Raw genomic sequence first — 20179 nt, 5'->3', positions numbered from 1 at the left:
ACGGGGTATCTAGATTCTAAATACAATACAATGATAAGTCACGATCTGTGTAACTTCCCCCAGTGTTCACATGTTCTGTAGTACAGGGTAACACTATATCCAACATGCAACCGAAGTTAGTTCTGTTAATAGTGGCTCCATGATGCATGTGTGTATACTACCGCTCACTTTGATTCAAACTATTACACAAGTAATAACTAACTCTTAGTTGACTGTAATGCTGTTGCCAACATTTCGTACAATGTTTAGTACAATACAGTGTGTGATCAAAAGTATCCGGATAACTGGCTGAAAATGACTTACAAGCTCGTGGCGCCCTCCATCGGAAATGCTGGCACTCAATATGGTGTTGGCCCACCCTTAGCCTTGATGACAGCTTCCACTCTCGCAGGCATAGGTAAAATTAGGTGCTGGAAGGTTTCTTGGGGAATGGCAGTCTATTCTTCATGGAGTGCTGCACTGAGGAGAGGTATCGATGTCTGTCGGTGAGGCCTGGCAAGAAGTCTGAAATCGGCGTTCCAAAACATCCCAAAGGTGTTCTATAGCATTCGGGTCAGGACTCTGTGCAGGCCAGTCCATTACAGGAATGTTATTGTCGTGTAAGCACTCCGCCACAGGCTGTACATTATAAACAGGTGCTTGATCATGTTGAAAGATGCAATCGCCATCCCCGAATTGCTCTTCAGCAGTGGGAAATAAGAATGTGCTTAAAATATCAATGTAGGTCTGTGCTGTGATAGTGCCACGCAAAGCAACAAGGAGTGCAAGCCATCTCCACAAAAACACGACCATATCATAACACCACCGCTCCGAAATTTACTGTTGGCACTACACACGCTGGCAGATGACGTTCACTGGGCATTCGCCATACCCACACACTGTCATCGGATAGCCACATCGTGTACCGTGATTCGTCACTCCACACAACTTTTTTTTCAATGTTCATACTCCAATGTTTACGCTCCTTACACCAAGCGAGGCGTCGTTTGGCATTTACTGGCGTGATGTGTGGCTTGTGAGCAGGTGCTCGACCATGAAATCCAAGTTTTCTCATCTCCCGCCTAACTGTCATAGTACTTGCAGTGGTTCCTGATGCAGTTTGGAGTTGCTGTGTGATGGCCTGGACAGGTGTCTGCCTATTACACATTACGACCCTCTTCAGCTGTCGGCAGTCTCTGTCAGTCGGTCTGTACGCTGTTTTGCTGTACGTGCCCCTCACGTTTCCACTTCACTATCACATCGGAAATACTGTACCAAGGGATGTTTAGGATTGTGGAAATCTCTAGTATAGACGTATGACGCACGTGACACCCAATTACCTGAGAACATTCGAAGTCTGTGAGTTCCATGGAACGCCCTATTCTGCTCTCTCACGATGTCTAATGGATACTGAGGTCTCTGATATGGAGTACCTGGCAGTAGGTGGCATCACAACGCACTTAATATGAAAAACGAATGCTTGTGGGGGTGTTCGCATACTTTTGATCGCATAGTGTATGTTTCTCTTAAAAAGACTGACAGAGAAGTTGGGAACCAGCTGCTTCAATCTTCATTCCACTTTCATCAGAAAAAACTTTGGCCTGCGAAAATATTCGCGCTTTTTTGAAAATATTCACGCTTTTTTAACACACAACATCCTACATCCTTTTATCCAGTCTCTCTCTGTATTGAAGCCTTCATACTCAACATCTGCCTGTCAATACCACTGTCTATGTCTCTCTACCACTGCCTCACGTTTCTCCCACTGCCTCACTTTTCTCTCACTGATTTAGCTTATATGTCATTACCAAAGTCTCCTCTCTCACTTAAACTGTCTCCTATTGTCTTTCTCTGCCACTGTCACTTTCACCACCATTTCTCGGCATTCCAGTAATTCTAGTGGGGGGTGGGGTTGAACCTACTTTTTACCCTACACTGATGTGGTAAAAATTTCGGTCCAAAATGCACAGTTCCTGTTACTTAAGTGTTGAAATTCATGTCTATGGGAGGACCCAGATCCCCCTCCCCCACCTGTGTTTGATGTCTCCTCATCTCTCTTTATCATTTCCAATTTCCATTGTCTCCTTTCTCTTTCCCCCCCCCCCCCCCACCCCACTATTTCTACCTCTCTCTCTCTCTCTCTCTCTAGTAATATATATATATATATATATATATATATATATATATATATATATATATATATATATATATTTTACTGTCACTGTCTCTCACTGACCACCAATCTCTCCTTTCTCTTTGCATTCCTACTGCTATTATCCTCATCGATTTTTCTTTCTCTTTCACTAACACACTCTCCCTCCCACCATCACGGTCTCCTTTGTCTTTATTTTCCACAGGCACTTTCTCCTCTCTGTTCCACTGTCACTGTCTCTGTCTCACTGTCTTTCAGTAGAAAAAAGGGCGAATATGAACTCATGCCCAAATATTTGGTGAGGAAACAGAAATGTGGACTGAGGCAGCTGGTTTCCACATTTCTGTCAGAATCTTTTCAAGAGGAACATATTCAACTTTTTGTGCTCATACAGGAGCATTTTTTCCAGTGTTTTCCTTCTTTTCACCACTACAACAGCATATGCAGCTTATATAAAACAAATCCTATAGATCGGTAAAGCTTTGAAAGTTTATTTTTACACTTCAACACATTTATATACCACGGCACATATAAACAACAAGTAACTATGCTTAATATAAAGTTAACAAAAAATCGTTTCCTTTACACTTTTTCTCATCACTTTGCTCAACGATCGCAATTCATTGAACACCCCAGCCTATGATCTGTATCACAAAAGAGTAAAACATGTTGTTAGAAATATTTTACTGAGTTTCCGGTCTTTCCAGTTTTACATAATCTTTGGCATCATTTTAAGTTCTTTTCAGCCTCTTTTTTGTTACTGGAGTATCACTTTCAGCATGTTTGTATAGGCATGAAGTGCACATTATAAAGAGACACTGTGTCAAAGTTTTATTAGTGAAAAAATGATGACTAAGAACATAGTTTGGCGACCTCAGGCCCATTGTAATGACCCTAGAACCCCTTCCAAGTGTTCACTATGTCAGTTAAAACTACATTTATGCCTCATACCGGATATTACATGCATAGTTTACTGCAGCAGTACAACAACTTTGAACCTTTAGATCAGTCTGAGACACAGTCTTCGTCTGCTGGGAAGCTTCATATCAGTTCACACTTCACTGCAGAGTGGAAATTTCATTCTGGAAACATGCCCCAGGCTGCAGCTAAGCCACATCTCCGCAATATCATTTCTTCCAGGACTGCTAGTTCTGCAAGATCTGTAGGAGAGATTCTGTGAAATTTGGAAGGCAGGAGACGAGATACTGGCCGAATGAAAGCTGTGAGGACGGGTGGTGGGTCGTGCTTGGGTAGCTCAGATGGCAGAGCACTTGCCCACAAAAGGCAAAGTTCCTGTGTTCGAGTCTCGGTCGGGCACACAATTTTCATCTGCCAGGAAGTTTCATATCAGTGCACACTCCACTGCAGAGTGGAAATTTCATTCTGGATATCGAAAAAAGTTTCGAAGTTACTGTTAGCAGAGCAAGGTTAGGCATTGAAAAAGATATGTAACAGATTGTTCATAATACTTATATTCTGATAACAACTCATTACATGGAGCACACTTAAGAGAGTGAACATCAAGTGTGCTACATGTAATGTGTTGTTATCAGAATATAAGTATTGTGAACAATCTGTTACTTATCTTTTTCAATGCCCAACCTTGCTCTGCTAACAGATTATAGGCCCAGAAAGGTAAATCTGTGCAGTGAACTATGTTTATTGCGTGGGTAGGAAGATAAATAACTGAAGAATCGTGTTAGGTTATGTTAGGTTTTTCTGAAGAAATCAGTCACATATGCTAGTGCTTTGAATTCGAGTGTCTGAAAGTGGCTTCAAATGTAAGTTTGACAAAAACCGCTACTCCAGTGATAGCCAAACTGAGAAAGAAGGATGATTACAACACTTGGAAGTTCGGAGTGAAACTCATTCCAATGCGCTAGAAATTATGGCTTTTTACCATAGGTGCAAGTACTGCTACAAATGCAGAGAAGTATATACACTCCTGGAAATTGAAATAAGAACACCGTGAATTCATTGTCCCAGGAAGGGGAAACTTTATTGACACATTCCTGGGGTCAGATACATCACATGATCACACTGACAGAACCACAGGCACATAGACACAGGCAACAGAGCATGAACAATGTCGGCACTAGTACAGTGTATATCCACCTTTCACAGCAATGCAGGCTGCTATTCTCCCATGGAGACGATCGTAGAGATGCTGGATGTAGTCCTGTGGAACGGCTTGCCATGCCATTTCCACCTGGCGCCTCAGTTGGACCAGCGTTCGTGCTGGACGTGCAGACCGCGTGAGACGACGCTTCATCCAGTCCCAAACATGCTCAATGGGGGACAGATCCGGAGATCTTGCTGGCCAGGGTAGTTGACTTACACCTTCTAGAGCACGTTGGGTGGCACGGGATACATGCGGACGTGCATTGTCCTGTTGGAACAGCAAGTTCCCTTGCCGGTCTAGGAATGGTAGAACGATGGGTTCGATGACGGTTTGGATGTACCGTGCACTATTCAGTGTCCCCTCGACGATCACCAGAGGTGTACGGCCAGTGTAGGAGATTGCTCCCCACACCATGATGCCAGGTGTTGGCACTGTGTGCCTCAGTCGTATGCAGTCCTGATTGTGGCGCCCACGTGCACGGCGCCAAACACGCATACGACCATCATTGGCACCAAGGCAGAAGCGACTCTCATCGCTGAAGACGACACGTCTCCATTCGTCCCTCCATTCACGCCTGTCGCGACACCACTGGAGGCGGGCTGCACGATGTTGGGGCGTGAGCGGAAGACGGCCTAACGGTGTGCGGGACCGTAGCCCAGCTTCATGGAGACGGTTCCGAATGGTCCTCGCCGATACCCCAGGAGCAACAGTGTCCCTAATTTGCTGGGAAGTGGCGATGCGGTCCCCTACGGCACTGCGTAGGATCCTACGGTCTTGGCGTGCATCCGTGCGTCGCTGCGGTCCGGTCCTAGGTCGACGGGCACGTGCACGTTCCGCCGACCACTGGCGACAACATCGATGTACTGTGGAGACCTCACGCCCCACGTGTTGAGCAATTCGGCGGTACGTCCACCCGGCCTCCCGCATGCCCACTATACGCCCTCGCTCAAAGTCCGTCAACTGCACATATGGCTCACGTCCACGCTGTCGCGGCATGCTACCAGTGTTAAAGACTGCGATGGAGCTCCGTATGCCACGGCAAACTGGCTGACACTGACGGCGGCGGTGCACAAATGCTGCGCAGCTAGCGCCATTCTACGGCCACCACCGCGGTTCCTGGTGTGTCCGCTGTGTCGTGCGTGTGATCATTGCTTGTACAGCCCTCTCGCAGTGTCCGGAGCAAGTATGGTGGGTCTGACACACCGATGTCAATGTGTTCTTTTTTCCATTTCCAGGAGTGTAGATACGTGCACACTTATTCTTTCGCATGTGGATAAATCTCTGTATGCACACGTGGAAGACACAACAAAAGCAAAGGAAGCTTGGGATACTTTGGAAAACCTGCTTGCTGGTAAGAATAAAACCAGATGGATGTATCTCTGGGATGTTCTGCTGGATACTACATTATCCAAATGCGAAGGAAATATTCAAAATTACGTTACTCACATTTTGGATGTAGCCAACAAATTGCAGAGCCTGGGGAAACCAGTTGATGATGGGCTAATTGCACTGATTATACTTAGAGATTTATCAAAAGTTTGTTTACCATACCGGATGGGTATAGAGTCCAGTACAACGGACGAAAATTTCACATCAGAAAATATCAACGCAAAGTTGCTGAATGGTAGTATGGAAGAATACCTGAAGCTGGACAGAGATGACAGTGATAGTGCCTTATTTACAATGAGTAAAAGTATTATGAACAATCTGTTACTTATCTTTTTCAATGCCTAACCTTGCTCTGCTAACAGTTACTCGAGAATATCATCTTAAGAACATATGGAAAAATTTTCGACGATCTGCCATCAACATATATCACAAAAGTGGTCATCCCCACAATTGGTGCTTTCTACCCAAAAATCACGGTTTTTCGGGTGTATCTTCGTAATGGATACAGATTTTACAAAATGGGAAAATGGTGTTTGTGGATGAATGTCTAAAGAACTACAGAATACATTTGAATCGTCCTCTACAGTCAGTTATTTAGATTCTTGCCACACACACAGTGCGAAAAGGCTAAAAACCGGTTTTTACGGTTATATGAATGAGTTCAGTAAGTGTTACCTCTGGTTATCGGTAACAGGTAATCCTATCGAAGAAAGTTTCGAAGTTCCCTGGAAATATCATCTTAAGAACGTACGGTAAAATTTTCGACGATCTGCTATCAACAGAAATTATAGAATTTGCCATCCCCACAATTGGTACTTTTCATACCCAAGGATTGAGGTTTTACGGGGTTTTCTTAGGAGTTGTCGATGAACAAATGGTGCTTTTATAAGCCGCCCAAGGTCCACTTCAGACCACGCCTAATGAAAAAGAACCAATCGATTTGCTCAATTTTCCTGGTCTGGAGAAAGTGTGTGGTGTTTAAATTTTGACGCCCTGTGGTAGGATAGCTTCAGTATGCCCATTATTTCGTTAGGTATACAAATGGTGAATAGGTCAAGGGTTATCCAAACCACTTGACCCCTCATCTCTGTGATGGACACAACCTGAGATGTGACCTCTTGAAAAATCGCATTTCCTTGCGAGACTTTTGCATTTGTGAAGATTTGTTTAGTATTTAATAAAAAAATATATTTGTTCATAGTTCACCTCAATGAGAATTTTTAGTGTATCTCAGTATTCCCTGGACTGTGTTGTTTTTAAACCATGTCAAACCTTCTTTAAAATGACAGTATTATTGAGTTGCTATGTTTGGACATGGGGCCCAATCAAACATCTTGACCCGGGCCCAGTCCTGTCTCTCACTGGCCCTGGGAATACATTTTGTGATTACTGTCAACTGAGTCAACAGGGCAAGTCTCCATGAAATACTGGAAAGGAAAAACAAACAATCGTAAACCAAGGACAAGTCATAGTTGAAAGATTCAGCCTTTGCAATGGAGTAGAAAAACAGAAGAATGAAAAGTCTTCTCTACAGTAACGTTTCCGAAGTACAGGGTGATAAAAAAAGTGTCGAATACTTTGAGAGGGGGTAGTACTCATCAAAACAAGAAAAATAAGTCCACTAAAAATGGGCCTGGAAATGCATACTTTCTGAAATAATCCCAGTAGCCATGGGTCTGGAAATGCGTACCTTCAGCGATAAACACCTATTTACAGGAGGAATTCAACGTGGCGTCCTTTCGTGACAATGTACCCATCTTCCCTCTAGCATAAGGAATGATGCACGCTTTGAAGTGTATCTGGTTATTGTTGTACCTGCTGGCACACATTGAAGACGCGACCTGTAGTGGCCGCACATCATGGATTGGCGTGGTGTGGATCGATTCCTTCAAGTGCTCCCATAACGAAAGAGGAAAGAACTGGCCAAGATGCTCCCGCCTCCCTGCCGAGCAATCCTGAAATGTCTGCATCAGATGCTTGCATACATTGTGATGAAAGTGTTCTGGTGCGCCATTATATCATTAACCACATGTATACTTGTTGCTGCAATGGCACAGCCTCAGCGAGGTAGGCAATACATTAATGAGAAAGTCCAGATAATGCGCCCCAGTTAACCTTTGTGGTAGCATGCATCTCTCTATTAATCTATAGGCAAGACTGTCTCCCCATACACTGACTGAGAATCGGTGTTGATGCCCACTTTCCTGGATTGGTTTAGATTTACATCTGCCCATACATGATCGTTGTGGTAATTCGTAACACCATTTCTTGCTAACCCTGCCTCTTTGGTAAATAAAATCTCGGATGTGAACAGTGGATCTGTGGCACACTTCTGCAACAGCTATTGACAGAACCGCTGTCTGACATGACGATCCTGTGACCTTAGGGCCTGAAAGCGCTGTAAATGATATTGGTACAGCAATTGTTCATGAAGTCCCCCCCCCCCCCCCTCCCCCAGGTAAGAGAGTGAGACACACTATCTGTTGCTGCTAATCGTCGCACACTGGTCCCAGAGGTTTCTTCCACTGAACGTAGCACAAGCTCCTCCATGTCAGGCCTGCGGATTCGACAGGGCCTTCCACTGCCAATCTTCCGAGGTGCAAGGGTACCTGTGTCCCTCAGTCGCAGGAGAAGTGTGACGAACAGCTTGTCAGATGACACTCTGTGCTGTGGGTATCTTTTAGCGTAGTGGGCAGTGGCTCGCAGACTACATTCATTAGCTAAACCATAGCAGAATATCATATCCCCCATTTTACTTGTCGAGTAGTAGGCTTCCGTTGCTAGCAAGTGATGGAAGAGAGAAAAGGTAAATGAACTATAACATTTGTTCATACAAACAGCGCAATATCAGTAAACAGGGTCCATGGTTGGAAGAAGGTAGAACGCCGTGATACGTACCCAGGGTTGCGAAAACTAAGGTAACCTACAACACGTCTCGAATCACACAGCTGACTGCAGACTACCTAATGGTATGTAGAGTACCGTGAGTAAGACATCATAGTATCCTGCCGTCACATTTTACGGAGCGTCAATGCTACGACTGCGCTTCGCACAGTCCCTCCGATAAACTCGTGTTTATCTCGGAAAGTATTAGTTTCCGGGCAAATGTTTACTGGACTTATTTTTCTTGTTTCGGTGAGTTCTACCACCTCTCAAAGCATTCGACACTTTTTTTCAACACACTGCATATTACATTTCTATCCACAAAAGTTGGTTGTTCCATATGCAGGGCAGATCGTCCGAGAACTGTACATGTGTACTGCACCGTAATGGAAGATTTGCATTTCATTGATCAAAAGCGAGAAACATATAGAAGACACTATGTATTTTAATTTCTGCTTGACGTAATCTTCGTAGGTGCAGCTGTAATGCACATATTAAATGCAGAAAGTGGGGAGCAACTAACATTTCGTTTTACTCCCAGAAGCCTCATACATAAATGAAGTGGACGCACGACTGCACACATAAAACTAAAAAAATCAGACTGCTTTGACTCATAGTGTCAAATCTCCTTGAACATTGCCGCGAGATATTGTGAAGGGTAGTTGTTTTTTGCGTTGTGCAAACAAAACAAGAATGAGGGAATGAATAATTTTGACAAACTGTAATGTTAGCAAGAGTGTAGATCCGCACGTCAGACTCCCATAGCACCCAATAACATCTTGCAAGATCAAGTGAATGAAAAAGCTAACCGAGAAAGCCTTTGCACTTTGCTTTTGTTTTATATTCTCCATCTGTATTAGTAAAGATTCCCGAAAGAAATGTGGTACCGGCAGTAATATTACCAGATCAATGGGATACCTCCTCATACGATTTTAAAAAAGCTGTGTGACTAAAACCTTTTTTTCTTTTGCCCCTACGTTTAGCTAAAAGAAATGTTGAACATTTAACTGTTGCTCGTAATTAGCTCACAAAAAAGTATTCTCCGAATGGATACAAATGTTTTTTCTTAATTTAATTACTGTTGTGTTCAAACTTGTAGCTACGTCCACGTAATTTTCTGCACAAAGCAATCTTTGCAAAAATCTCATGCAGAGACCTTGCCGATTTCTTCTATGGAAAGAATATAAAATCTGTGATGGGTGCGCTGTGTGGGAGTTAGGTGTAAGGAGTGTGAGTCGGTTTGTTTAGTTTGACTGGAAGCTTGCTATCAGAAGTGGCATGTTGACCCTTGGAAGATTTCGTCTTATTGGGTTCGGTGAGAGGTAAACAAACGGAGTCTTATCATAGCAGCTGTCAGTGTGTACATTAAATATCTTTCCTTTCGTAGTCGTAGGCTGAAAGGAAGTGTCAAGCAGAATTAACTTGTCAATGAATTGGCCAAAGTTCCCATGAATCAAAATAAAGAAAACACTGTTAAATACTTTTACTGAATGCAAAGCAAATATTCCGTCTTATTTTTTTCTTGCTGGATTAGGTACTCTGACGATCTTCATATTCAAGAAGTTCAAACAATTTTTAAAACGGTTTTCTGAATATTTCCTAAAAACAAAATGCCTAAAACACAGATTATTGTTATCATTTGAGAAATACGTTAGCGCTTGGTGGGTGGACTGTGTGTGTTTGTGTGTGTAGAGTAAAATGAAAAAATTCGCCGAGAAAGCGAGCAGAAAGCAAATGAATTTCATTACTGCGTAATAATAGCAGAAATACCCCCTGCATGAATAGGTTTCAAAACAAATCCTCGTAGTAGTTTACGAAAAGGGGTGGTCTTAAATTAAGAGAACAGTTTCATTGTTACCATATCCATGTTTTGGAACATTATTGTGGGGCATCATTTTACAGTTATATTGGATTATAATGCAATGGAAAAAAATAGCTCAGAAGGTATACATACACTTGGAATATATAAATATGCTTTATGAGAATAGGACGGGTGGTTAGTCATTATCTTGGTCAAGAAACCATGCCGAAAATGATTTAGAAAAATCAAAATCAGGATGGCTGGACAGAGGAAAAATGTAAATGTTAAAAAAAAACTTGCATACTTTCCTTACTTTCTTTCTATATGGGGACATATTCTGTGGTAACTTGTCAAATTGAGCAAAAGTTTTTAGAGTGCAAAAGCATTTAGTAAGACTCATTTGTGGTGTATATTCAAGATGATCATGTAGAAACCTGTTCAAGTAATTTTTTCTTCTAACCATTGCTTCTCAGTATATTTATTCCTGGGTGAAATTTTTTGCAAGCAATATGTCACTATTTCCAGCCAATGGCTCAATACATAGTATCAATATTAGGAATAAGGACAATCTATATGAAAACCTAAAATCACTTACCTTGGACCAGCAAGGGGTTCAATATTCAAGAACACACATTTTCAATAAATTGCCAGCCACCATTAAAAACTTGGTTTCTGATAACGCACAGTTTAAACAAAGTTTGGAAGATTTCCTGTTTAGGCAACTCATTCGGCTCTATAAATGAATATCTTAATGGGGGCAGTTAGACCGGTTTAAATAATAACATAAGTTAGATTTCAGTTTTTACAGCAGGTTGTCACAAAAGTCAAGATTAGGTATTTTGTGTGTGATAAATTTGTTAAAAGTGCGTAACTATATTTCATTCTGACATCGTATTAATTATGCAAATATAAGCAGTCCCACTTCACTGTCATATATTTTGACAATCTCCTGATAAAGGATCAGGGTAGTGAGAATTATATTCAGATGATTTCTGTTTTTTATTTTAGATCTTATGACACACTTCAGACCCATAAGAATCGTCTCATTTTTGGATCTATGGAAAGAAACCCTATGTTCTTTCGGTGATACATAATTTGTACAAGATAAATTTTAATATGAAAACTAGTTTTGCACTGTTTGTTTGCATCTCTCTGCACTGTCACTGGTCACACTTTGGACATCCTCTGGTGACACCAGGACCAGAATGTGCAGCTGTTCCCCTTGTGCTCCTTTCAGTTCATCCAGAGAATTGACACCAGCATTTCAAATGTGCACATCTCCATGACCTCCCCTCAGTCCACTTACAAAAATGAGCCAACATTTCCCCATGATGAGTGAGATGTTGAACACAGAAGAATGACAAGACATTACTGTCATACAGTATGCAACATTGGAGGACTTTATGACATACAAGAGAGTTGCATGTGAAGGCAATAGTTTCACAATATGCTGGAAGTATTTGGTATACATTCTTTCAATTTAGTGTAATTATGTGAGAAATCATGCCTAATTTCCTGTGGTGGTTGGTTTGTGTCAGTGTGATTTTTTGCATGGAAACATCTCATATGATTAGGAATTAAATTTTGGCTACAGAGAGAGAAAAAGTCATGAAATTGGTCATTGTTTGCCATATTTAATAGGATTCAATACAATAAATAGAATGTATATAAGTACTAGTTGTGTTTAAGAATACTCCTTGCTCATGGTAAATGGAAAAAAAAATTGATGCTAGGATAGAGCCATCTAAAGTTTACCCCCCATTCCACCCCTCCTCCTTTCCAGAAAAACAAAAACTGTTGGCAGTGATGGTGTAAATTGGGTATATAGGCTGCTCGAAACTGATAAAATTGTATTGCTTAATAGTGAAAGCAAAAATATCCCTAAGCATGTATCTTGAGAAGCATCATATCTTTCTTCTTGAGTACTATTAAATTGAAAGTAGAAGTAGTAGTAAAAGATAAGCTGAGGGGGGGGGGGGGGGTTGCTGAATGAGAGGAATACAAAAAGAATAGACATGATTCTTAAAGTTTCCTGTTCTATAAGGAATCTTTGCTCCATATTTAGCCAAGGAGAGTTTTTCCTGACGAGGCAGATATTTCCTCCTTGGCTCATCCATATGTAACTGTAGTACTTCTGAAGTTCAGAGAGAATAATGGTTCTAAAGTGGGGAAAAAATAACCCGCCATGAAGTGGCACTTCCATTGAAATTGTGTTGTCTTAATTAAATTTTAGAACAAAAAAACTGGTCCTGTAGTCTCTCTGAATGACAAGATAAAAATTAGTACAATGATATTCAGCTCTAACACCTTAAATATCCAAATGAGCAAATTTTCATCAGTGAAACAAAGAGTATGACTGAACTGTGTACATTACTACACATGTGGAAATCAAATCAAAGAATGGGGGAGGGGGAGATAGAGATCCTGATGTGATTTCCATGTTTGTAGCAGAGTGGTTGCACTGTCATACCTTACAACTTCGCTGGTCATTTGGAGTTTAAAAGTTGGCGTTGAATGTCTCATGGTCTAATATTTTAACTTGTTATTCAGAGAGTGAACTTAGATTAATAACACTATGCAAAAGCACAGAGCTGAAATATGAATAGAACCTATTAAAAAACTCTCAAGAATAGTAATTCTCCATTAACACACTTAAAAAATGCCTGAAATGGTGTAGGCACTCAGTGTAGAAGCATTTCCAAGTCTACAATAAGAATATTTGCCAGAGTTTACTGTGGTGAATTTTTCCTGTAGAGAGCAAATAGTTTTTTGACCTTTCTGTATTTTCCTTACAACTGGTGTCACCAAACAGTGCAGCTGAATTTTGTACAATAATTACATAGATGAACACAGAAATGTAAAAGGTTTATTACCACATGTGTATAGGTATTTCAAAATCATTAATTTCTAACAGAACTTGATTGCACTTATGTCAGTTTTTAATACTTTCTAAAATTTATTTAAAGAAATATGATTTGAAAGATTGCCTGCTAGATACTTGTAGTTACTGTGGATCAGGGACAGTCTTGGAAGAAGGAATATCTAGATAGGGGCTGGTTCTGGTGCTATGTACATAATATCTCTTTTTTTTTCTTTTTGTAACATACATTAAATAACTAGCTTGTATGTTTATAAACAACTAGATGCTGCAATATTAAGGGAGTTTGAAGTGTTTTCTGCAGGACTGACTAATCTGCATCTAACTGCTTTTTTTCTGCCAGCTGAAAATATTTAACGTATGCAGTAGAGCCTGAAATTCTTTTGAAATTAATGTAATTGTTGCTAACATAGATTAGAAGCTTATGGACTGTTAATTAATTGTGCAATAACTAGAGTAGTTGGCCAGAGAATTAGTTGTAAAGTAAGATTATTCACTTTACAACTTTGTATGGTAGTTCACAGCATTCTCTTTAAAGCCAAATGGTGTAATACTAAATTGACTTTCTGCTCATAACATGTAACATTCCATCCACACTCACTGTCAGCAGAGTAAAAATTACAACATTATTTTTTCACAGTAACTGCAGGACACTTCAAGATAACAAGTAGCTGTCTCACTGAAGTACTGTGTAGTTTTGACAACGTTATCTGATGCTTTGCCCAAGAAACCCCTTAAGCAGGACAGTAATTCATTCCTTAGTACACAGTTGGTTTTATATGCGATTTACCATGATAGTTATTTCTAGCATGAGGTTGTTGGTTACATTGTTATTCATATTAAATCTGTCTTATACTGGCATTTATAAATAATCTATGCTTGAATGGATTTTTAAAAGTATCTTCTGTCAACATCTTGAGATCATTTGATCACAAACTATGAAAAACAGCCGCTTTGACATATCAATATCATTACCAAAGAACCAACCTCTGCAACTCCGAAAAGTGTAATTGCACATTTCTCTTGACCTTTGTGGCTCAACCGCAGAGAGAAATACCAAAACAATCAAACCCTACAACTCCAGAAAGTGGGCCTGCACATTTCTCTTGACCTATATAGCACAACTGCAGCTATCAATACCAAAAAGTCAGCACCTACAACTCCAGAAAGTGGAACCAAAACCCCAGCAACTCAGAATCCCATATATCCCATATTCACTACATCAATTAAAGCACAGCCACAAAAGTGACACAACAAGACCAAACATCTGCAGAAACTGTGTGTCAAACAGCATATCACCACCGATCTCGGAACATAATGATATACTTGTGAACTTCGCTGTCACAGTAAAAAAATTTAGACTTCTTTCTGCACAACAAACACCAAACTAATCACATGTAACAAAAATGCCAAACACATAAACAAACCATGTTAACTCACTGAAAACACTTCCACAAAACACATTACCACACCAACTACCTAAACTCAAAACCACGTTAGCAAAACTCAAATAAACCCAGTATCACACGTGAAACTCAGCATGTCCACATCCACTACCTGAGGGCACAATAAAATACAACAACACGACATCTACAAACACAACCAACTCAAAAACTCCACGCCGTTGTGACATCACACATACCACTACCATTACGTCCTGGGTCAAAGCAGTTTCCAAGTTTTCCACGTTCAGGATATCACAAAATTAAGTACAATTTATTTAGAATTTGTATTGTCCCTTTGTAAAATGTATGACAACCAACCAAATAGAAGGCCAACTGCTGATTTTTTTTCTTCAGAATTGTACTAACAACTGTGATCTGTGGAGGGATGGGGGTAGCTGTTGGTTGTGCATTGAAATGTTTGGTTGATGGCTGGTTCGAATGGCTCTGAGCACTATAGGACTTAACATCTGAGGTCATCAGTCCCCAATTGGTTGATAAAGCTCAGTGTTTAACTGTACTCTGCTTGTCAACATAAGGCGCAGGGCTGGATGTAAGATCTGTCCGAATGTGGTCATATGTTGCGATGTAATTACTAGTATTTATATTCTTTGTAAAATTCTGCAACTCTCCCAAGTTTCTGGTTTTTTGTGCGAAGTAAAGAGAGAGCAATATTGAGATAGTAGGTGCTGAACCATGTATATTATTGATAAACTTAGTCAATTCTGCATTTTTAAGCATTTAAATGGTGATTCCAAATGTAAAATAGCTCCTACCCCAGACCATTTACAAATTGTTTCCCATTTGTTGTCACCAAAGAACCATCAGAAGCTTTCGATGCTGTCCAATGGCATTGAGCAGTGACGTCTTCAGAATGGCCCAATTGCATCACCAACCGAATTAAGTGATGGTAACTATTGCATAACAAACATAAATTACAGTACCACAAAAAAAAAAGAAAAAGTTAAAATTGTCGATTCTGAAGTAAATCCAATTCCTAATATGGAACAGTTAACTAAATGGACAACTGTGGGCATTGGTGGTTTTGTGGAAAGACAGACTGAACTAGAGTAGGGCAACAGTCAGATACAAAAGTACAATATTGGGAAGTCTCACAGATCTTTCCAATTCACCACTCTTTTTCATAAACGCATGCAGCATTTTATTGGCCAAAAAGGAGTTACAAGTACTGGGTTCTGGAACAGAACATTACTGCAGTTATTTCAGCACCATTCATGAATCATCCAGCCGATGGTAATATTTTTCCTCATGTTAGGCTACAACAAATTATTGAGACCTGTAAAAAAAAAAAAAAAAAAAAAAAAAAATCAAGTAGCTTGAAGTAAACATTAAGCTTAGGATCCCAAAAGATACCTCTTCTGGTGTTGGCCTCTGGCAAGGAATGTATCATCAGGCTTGGGAACCTGTGGGGAAGAAATCCACCCAGGGTTGCTGTTGTGCAGGTGTTGGGCATGGCCCCCTATCATGAGGGTGATGCTAATTTTCTCACTTTAAAAGAACTGAGCAGTGGTTAAGTCACCATGAACAGTAACAACACATTTATACAATTTCAATCAGTTCACTAATTTTCAGTATAAACCACAAAATACACTAAACATTAAATTGAATTAAACTAGACATGTCAATAGAATTCCACAATAAAAAGACATACTCAGAATTCTTAAAAAAAAAAAAAAAAAAAAAAAAAAAAAAGTGCCAGCCAGATTGCTCTGAACTCCACAAAAGTTTACAGAATATGAGAGTGATGAAAACCTTGTAGAAAAAAGAAAAGAAAACAGACTGAAATAATTCATGGTCAGTTGGGAGTAAAGACACCCTTTTTTTTCAACTGTTTGTGTTCTTCTAGCTTGATCTCACTTCCTAGTCAACAGGACTTTAAATATTATCTTCCCCAGAGTGTACTAAACAACTGTAGAACTTAATAAAAAATGTCAGATTCAAGTACCAGTGGAATTATCATCACAGTATATGTACACACATGTACCATGCCTCTGCCTCCACCCCCCGCCTCCCCCCCCCCCCCCCCCCCCCATGCACACAGGTACACTGTCTTCAACACAAGCACACACCAAACTAATTTAAAAACATACTACCCCAGATGACTTGGACCCACTTTTGGGACAGTCCAAAAAATCTCTACTAACACCATATAAATTAAAGAATGCCCCTACATGAAACAAACTAACTTTCAAAAGCAGCATTTTTGCATGATGTCACTCTCCCAGCACCATTGCATCACAGCTCAAAGCTGAAAGGTGGTACCAAATGCATCAGTTCAGCAATCTAATCAATCCTGTTGTCGAGACTCATATAAATCTTTCAGCCTTTCATTAAATGCTTTTTCTAATAAGTATTTGAACATATCTAGAAAATTTCAGCAACTGAACTACAAAAGTGACTTGAGTACAAGTGCAGTGCATGTGCAAAAGGCATACGGAATTAGGTTTCCTGTAATTTCCTTGGCTTACTTGAGACAAAAGGGGACATGGTACAGTAAATTTTTAAGAAGATTTGTGAAGTTATCCAACTATTTCTTACCAGCTGAAAATACAGTATGTGTCATGCATATTGAGATATATTTTTCCGTTACAGGTTTCTGTCATGCAGATTATATTCTTCCAGTGCACTTGGTACAGTAGAAGATTTTACTGTGAAGAATGAACCTACTCTTGGTAAGTGCATTGCATGTTGCAGAGCAATTTTACAGTATTTGTAGTTTTCATTTGCACTGCTACTGTCCTTCCTAGGAAAGTGTGTGGATTCTTTTTATTTTTGGGAAGCAAACTTTCAGCAAAAAAATACGTTGAAAAATGTAACATAATCTGTTCACTTTCTGGAATTAAACATATCTGCAGGCCACTGATAGCTGATTGTATGAGTGATAATAATAATAATAATAATAATAATAATAATAATAATAATAATAATAATAATGACACTGAATCCTGAGCTACTTAAGTAAATAGGTTTGTTTTGTGGTTGTGGAAGATGTACTATCATATCATCTGGTGAAGCCACAATTTAACGTGACAAATAAGAGAGAATTGTGGTTTATATTTGTACTTTACCTCTCTTCACGTTGCTTGTGTAGTGGGGGTTTGATTCTCCCCCGCCCCCCCCCCCCCCCCCAAAAAAAAAACACATATTTGTTGATAAGCATTGTGTGGAAAGCTTGTTAGTGTCTCGTGTTTAGAAAACTACGAGTCTGCACATTTTCATACATTTTAAACCTACATCATCAGATATATTTTGTCAGAGTAATTTGGCATATTATTTTGTAATTACAGTTGAAATATGGTTTTATTTTTATTTGTCAATGTTGACTTGTAGAAATTTATTATTATCATATTATTAAAATTTTGTCCTTTTATGAAATGATTTAATTAAGAGATATTGCAATGTCTTTGTGAATTTTCAGAGTATCAGCCTGGGTCAAAGGAGAGAGAGCAGCTGCAAGCAGCCCTGTCAAAATGGTCCAAGACAACTACAGAAATCCCTGTGATAATTGGCGATAAGGAATATAAAGATGGGGATTTCATTTATCAGTTGATGGTATGTAATGCAGGGACCTAATTATTGGTGTACACAATGACAACAGTTTGAATCTCTCTGAATTGACAAATAAAAGATTGTGTGATGACTTCAACCTATATGTCCTGTTTTTCATGAGCAGCAGCCTTACTATTTGGCTATCAAAGCAGAAATTTGAATCTTACATGATTAAATTTGTATTTCTCAGAGTTACCTTTGTAGCATGAAAGCCACAAGTGGAGGAAGATAGTGCAGATTCTACTTAAAGGCGTAAAATTTTGAAAACTACCAAGTGAATGACTAGAAAATAAATTTTTAAGTAAATATTAATGAGATAATCCTAAATGTTTGCAGCCCATCAGGAACTTAATATGTTTGTGTATTCAGTATTCCATCTTTAATAAAGGGAAGGTAGGTCTCTGATGTTTGTAAGTGTCATGGCTAACAGAGCCCTGTTAATGGGTTCAGTAATAATTTTAGGTATTGTGATTATGGTGAACCTTCAGTATAGAGTAAGTGCTGTTATAGGCGGGCTATTCAGAAAGTAGGGAACATTTTGGCATTTAAAAAAAAAAAAACTATGTGCAAGAAATACATTTTATTATATAAATCTGAAGAGCAACGGACATACCACTTTTCCACACAGTCACCAAACACATTTAGGCACTTATCATGGTGATGTGAGGCACTTATCATGGTGATGGACAGGCTTTGAAAGACCTTTGTCATAAAATTGCGCCACCTGAGACTTCAGCCAGTAAGTCATGCCCGCCTGGAGTTCTGCGTCGTCATCAAAGCGATGCGTTCCAAGCTAGTTCTTCATCTTGGGAAACAAGTGGAAGTCGCTTGGTGCAAGATCGGGGCTGTAGGGCCGATGAAGGAAAATTACCCATTTGACTGAATTAAGGAGTTCTTTAGTGTGATTTGCCTTGAGAGGTCAGGCAATCTCGTGCAAAAACGAAATGTTGGACGACAGCTTTCCTCAGCGTTTGTTTTAAACTGCTCTTCTAAGGATGTGCAAAGTTTGAAAGTACCGGGCAGAATTTATGGTTGCTCCATGTTTGAGAAAATCAATAAGCAGCACACCTTACCTATCCCAAAACACTGTCGTCATCAACTTCCATGCTGACAAGGTTGCAAACATTTCCTTGGTTTTTGGGAGGGGGCCTTGTGTGCCCCCAGTCTATGGACTGTAAGACTCTAATTTTGTCTCGCAATTAACGTGTTTGAGTCTCATCACCTGTTACAATTTGATTCAGTAATGAATCACCATGTTTGTGGTAGGTCTCCAGAAATGTCAACATTGCTCCCATTCACTGTTCTTTATGGTGCTTATCGAGCACGAAATTTGTGGTAGCCTAGCATTTGAGTGACAATTTCAAACAACAAAGTGCATGAAACATGTGGAAAAGAAAGCGAAAGCTCCGTTATTGTGAAGCGACGGTTTTCACGAATCTTTTCATTAACTTTAGCGACAAGATCATCAGTCACAATGCTTGGGTGACCACTCTTCTCTTCATCATGAATGTTGGTTCAGCCATTTTTAAACTGAATGCACCATTTCTAGAAAGAACATTCAGACATTACGCTGTTCCCATACACTTCGCACAGTTCACTATAAATTTGTATAGGTTTTAGGATTTTTGCCAATAAAAACCATGTCACAGATCACACCTCACAACTGGTGTGGTTTTAGATTGCAGCACACATTTCAAATTTGATTATCAAAAAATCCAGATGCACAGAGATGTTCCCGCTGTCGCAGATGGATGCCGACTGAGCTGCTGAGCACGCACATACCATACGCCATCGGTGCGCACCTAGCGGCATCAGATGGGAACGTTCCCTTCTTTGTGAATAGCTCTCGTATGTTTTGTGGGGAAATGTTGGCAGTTCTTGCTGAGAGGTGTAGTGGAATTGTAAGATGTGTTGGCAGTTTGTTAAGTGACCAATTAGAATACAGCTCCCAGGTGACATATTT

At 40.0% G+C, this 20179-nt stretch overlaps 1 protein-coding gene across 1 annotated transcript in view; it reads left to right on the top strand.

Annotated features, from left to right (window-relative positions):
- Positions 1-9645: 9645 nt before the first annotated feature.
- LOC126299043 (delta-1-pyrroline-5-carboxylate dehydrogenase, mitochondrial) overlaps positions 9646-20179 on the top strand; it is a 117776-nt gene continuing 107242 nt past the window's right edge. Inside the window, exons 1-3 of the mRNA XM_049990696.1 lie at positions 9646-9847; positions 17260-17339; positions 18086-18219. Of these exons, the coding sequence (XP_049846653.1) occupies positions 9804-9847; positions 17260-17339; positions 18086-18219 (258 nt within the window). The 5' untranslated portion in view covers positions 9646-9803. The remainder of the gene's footprint in view (positions 9848-17259; positions 17340-18085; positions 18220-20179) is intronic.

Source organism: Schistocerca gregaria, chromosome X (genome assembly GCF_023897955.1).
Source record: "Schistocerca gregaria isolate iqSchGreg1 chromosome X, iqSchGreg1.2, whole genome shotgun sequence".
NCBI lineage: Eukaryota > Metazoa > Arthropoda > Insecta > Orthoptera > Acrididae > Schistocerca > Schistocerca gregaria.
This window is presented reverse-complemented; position numbering and strand designations above follow the sequence as displayed.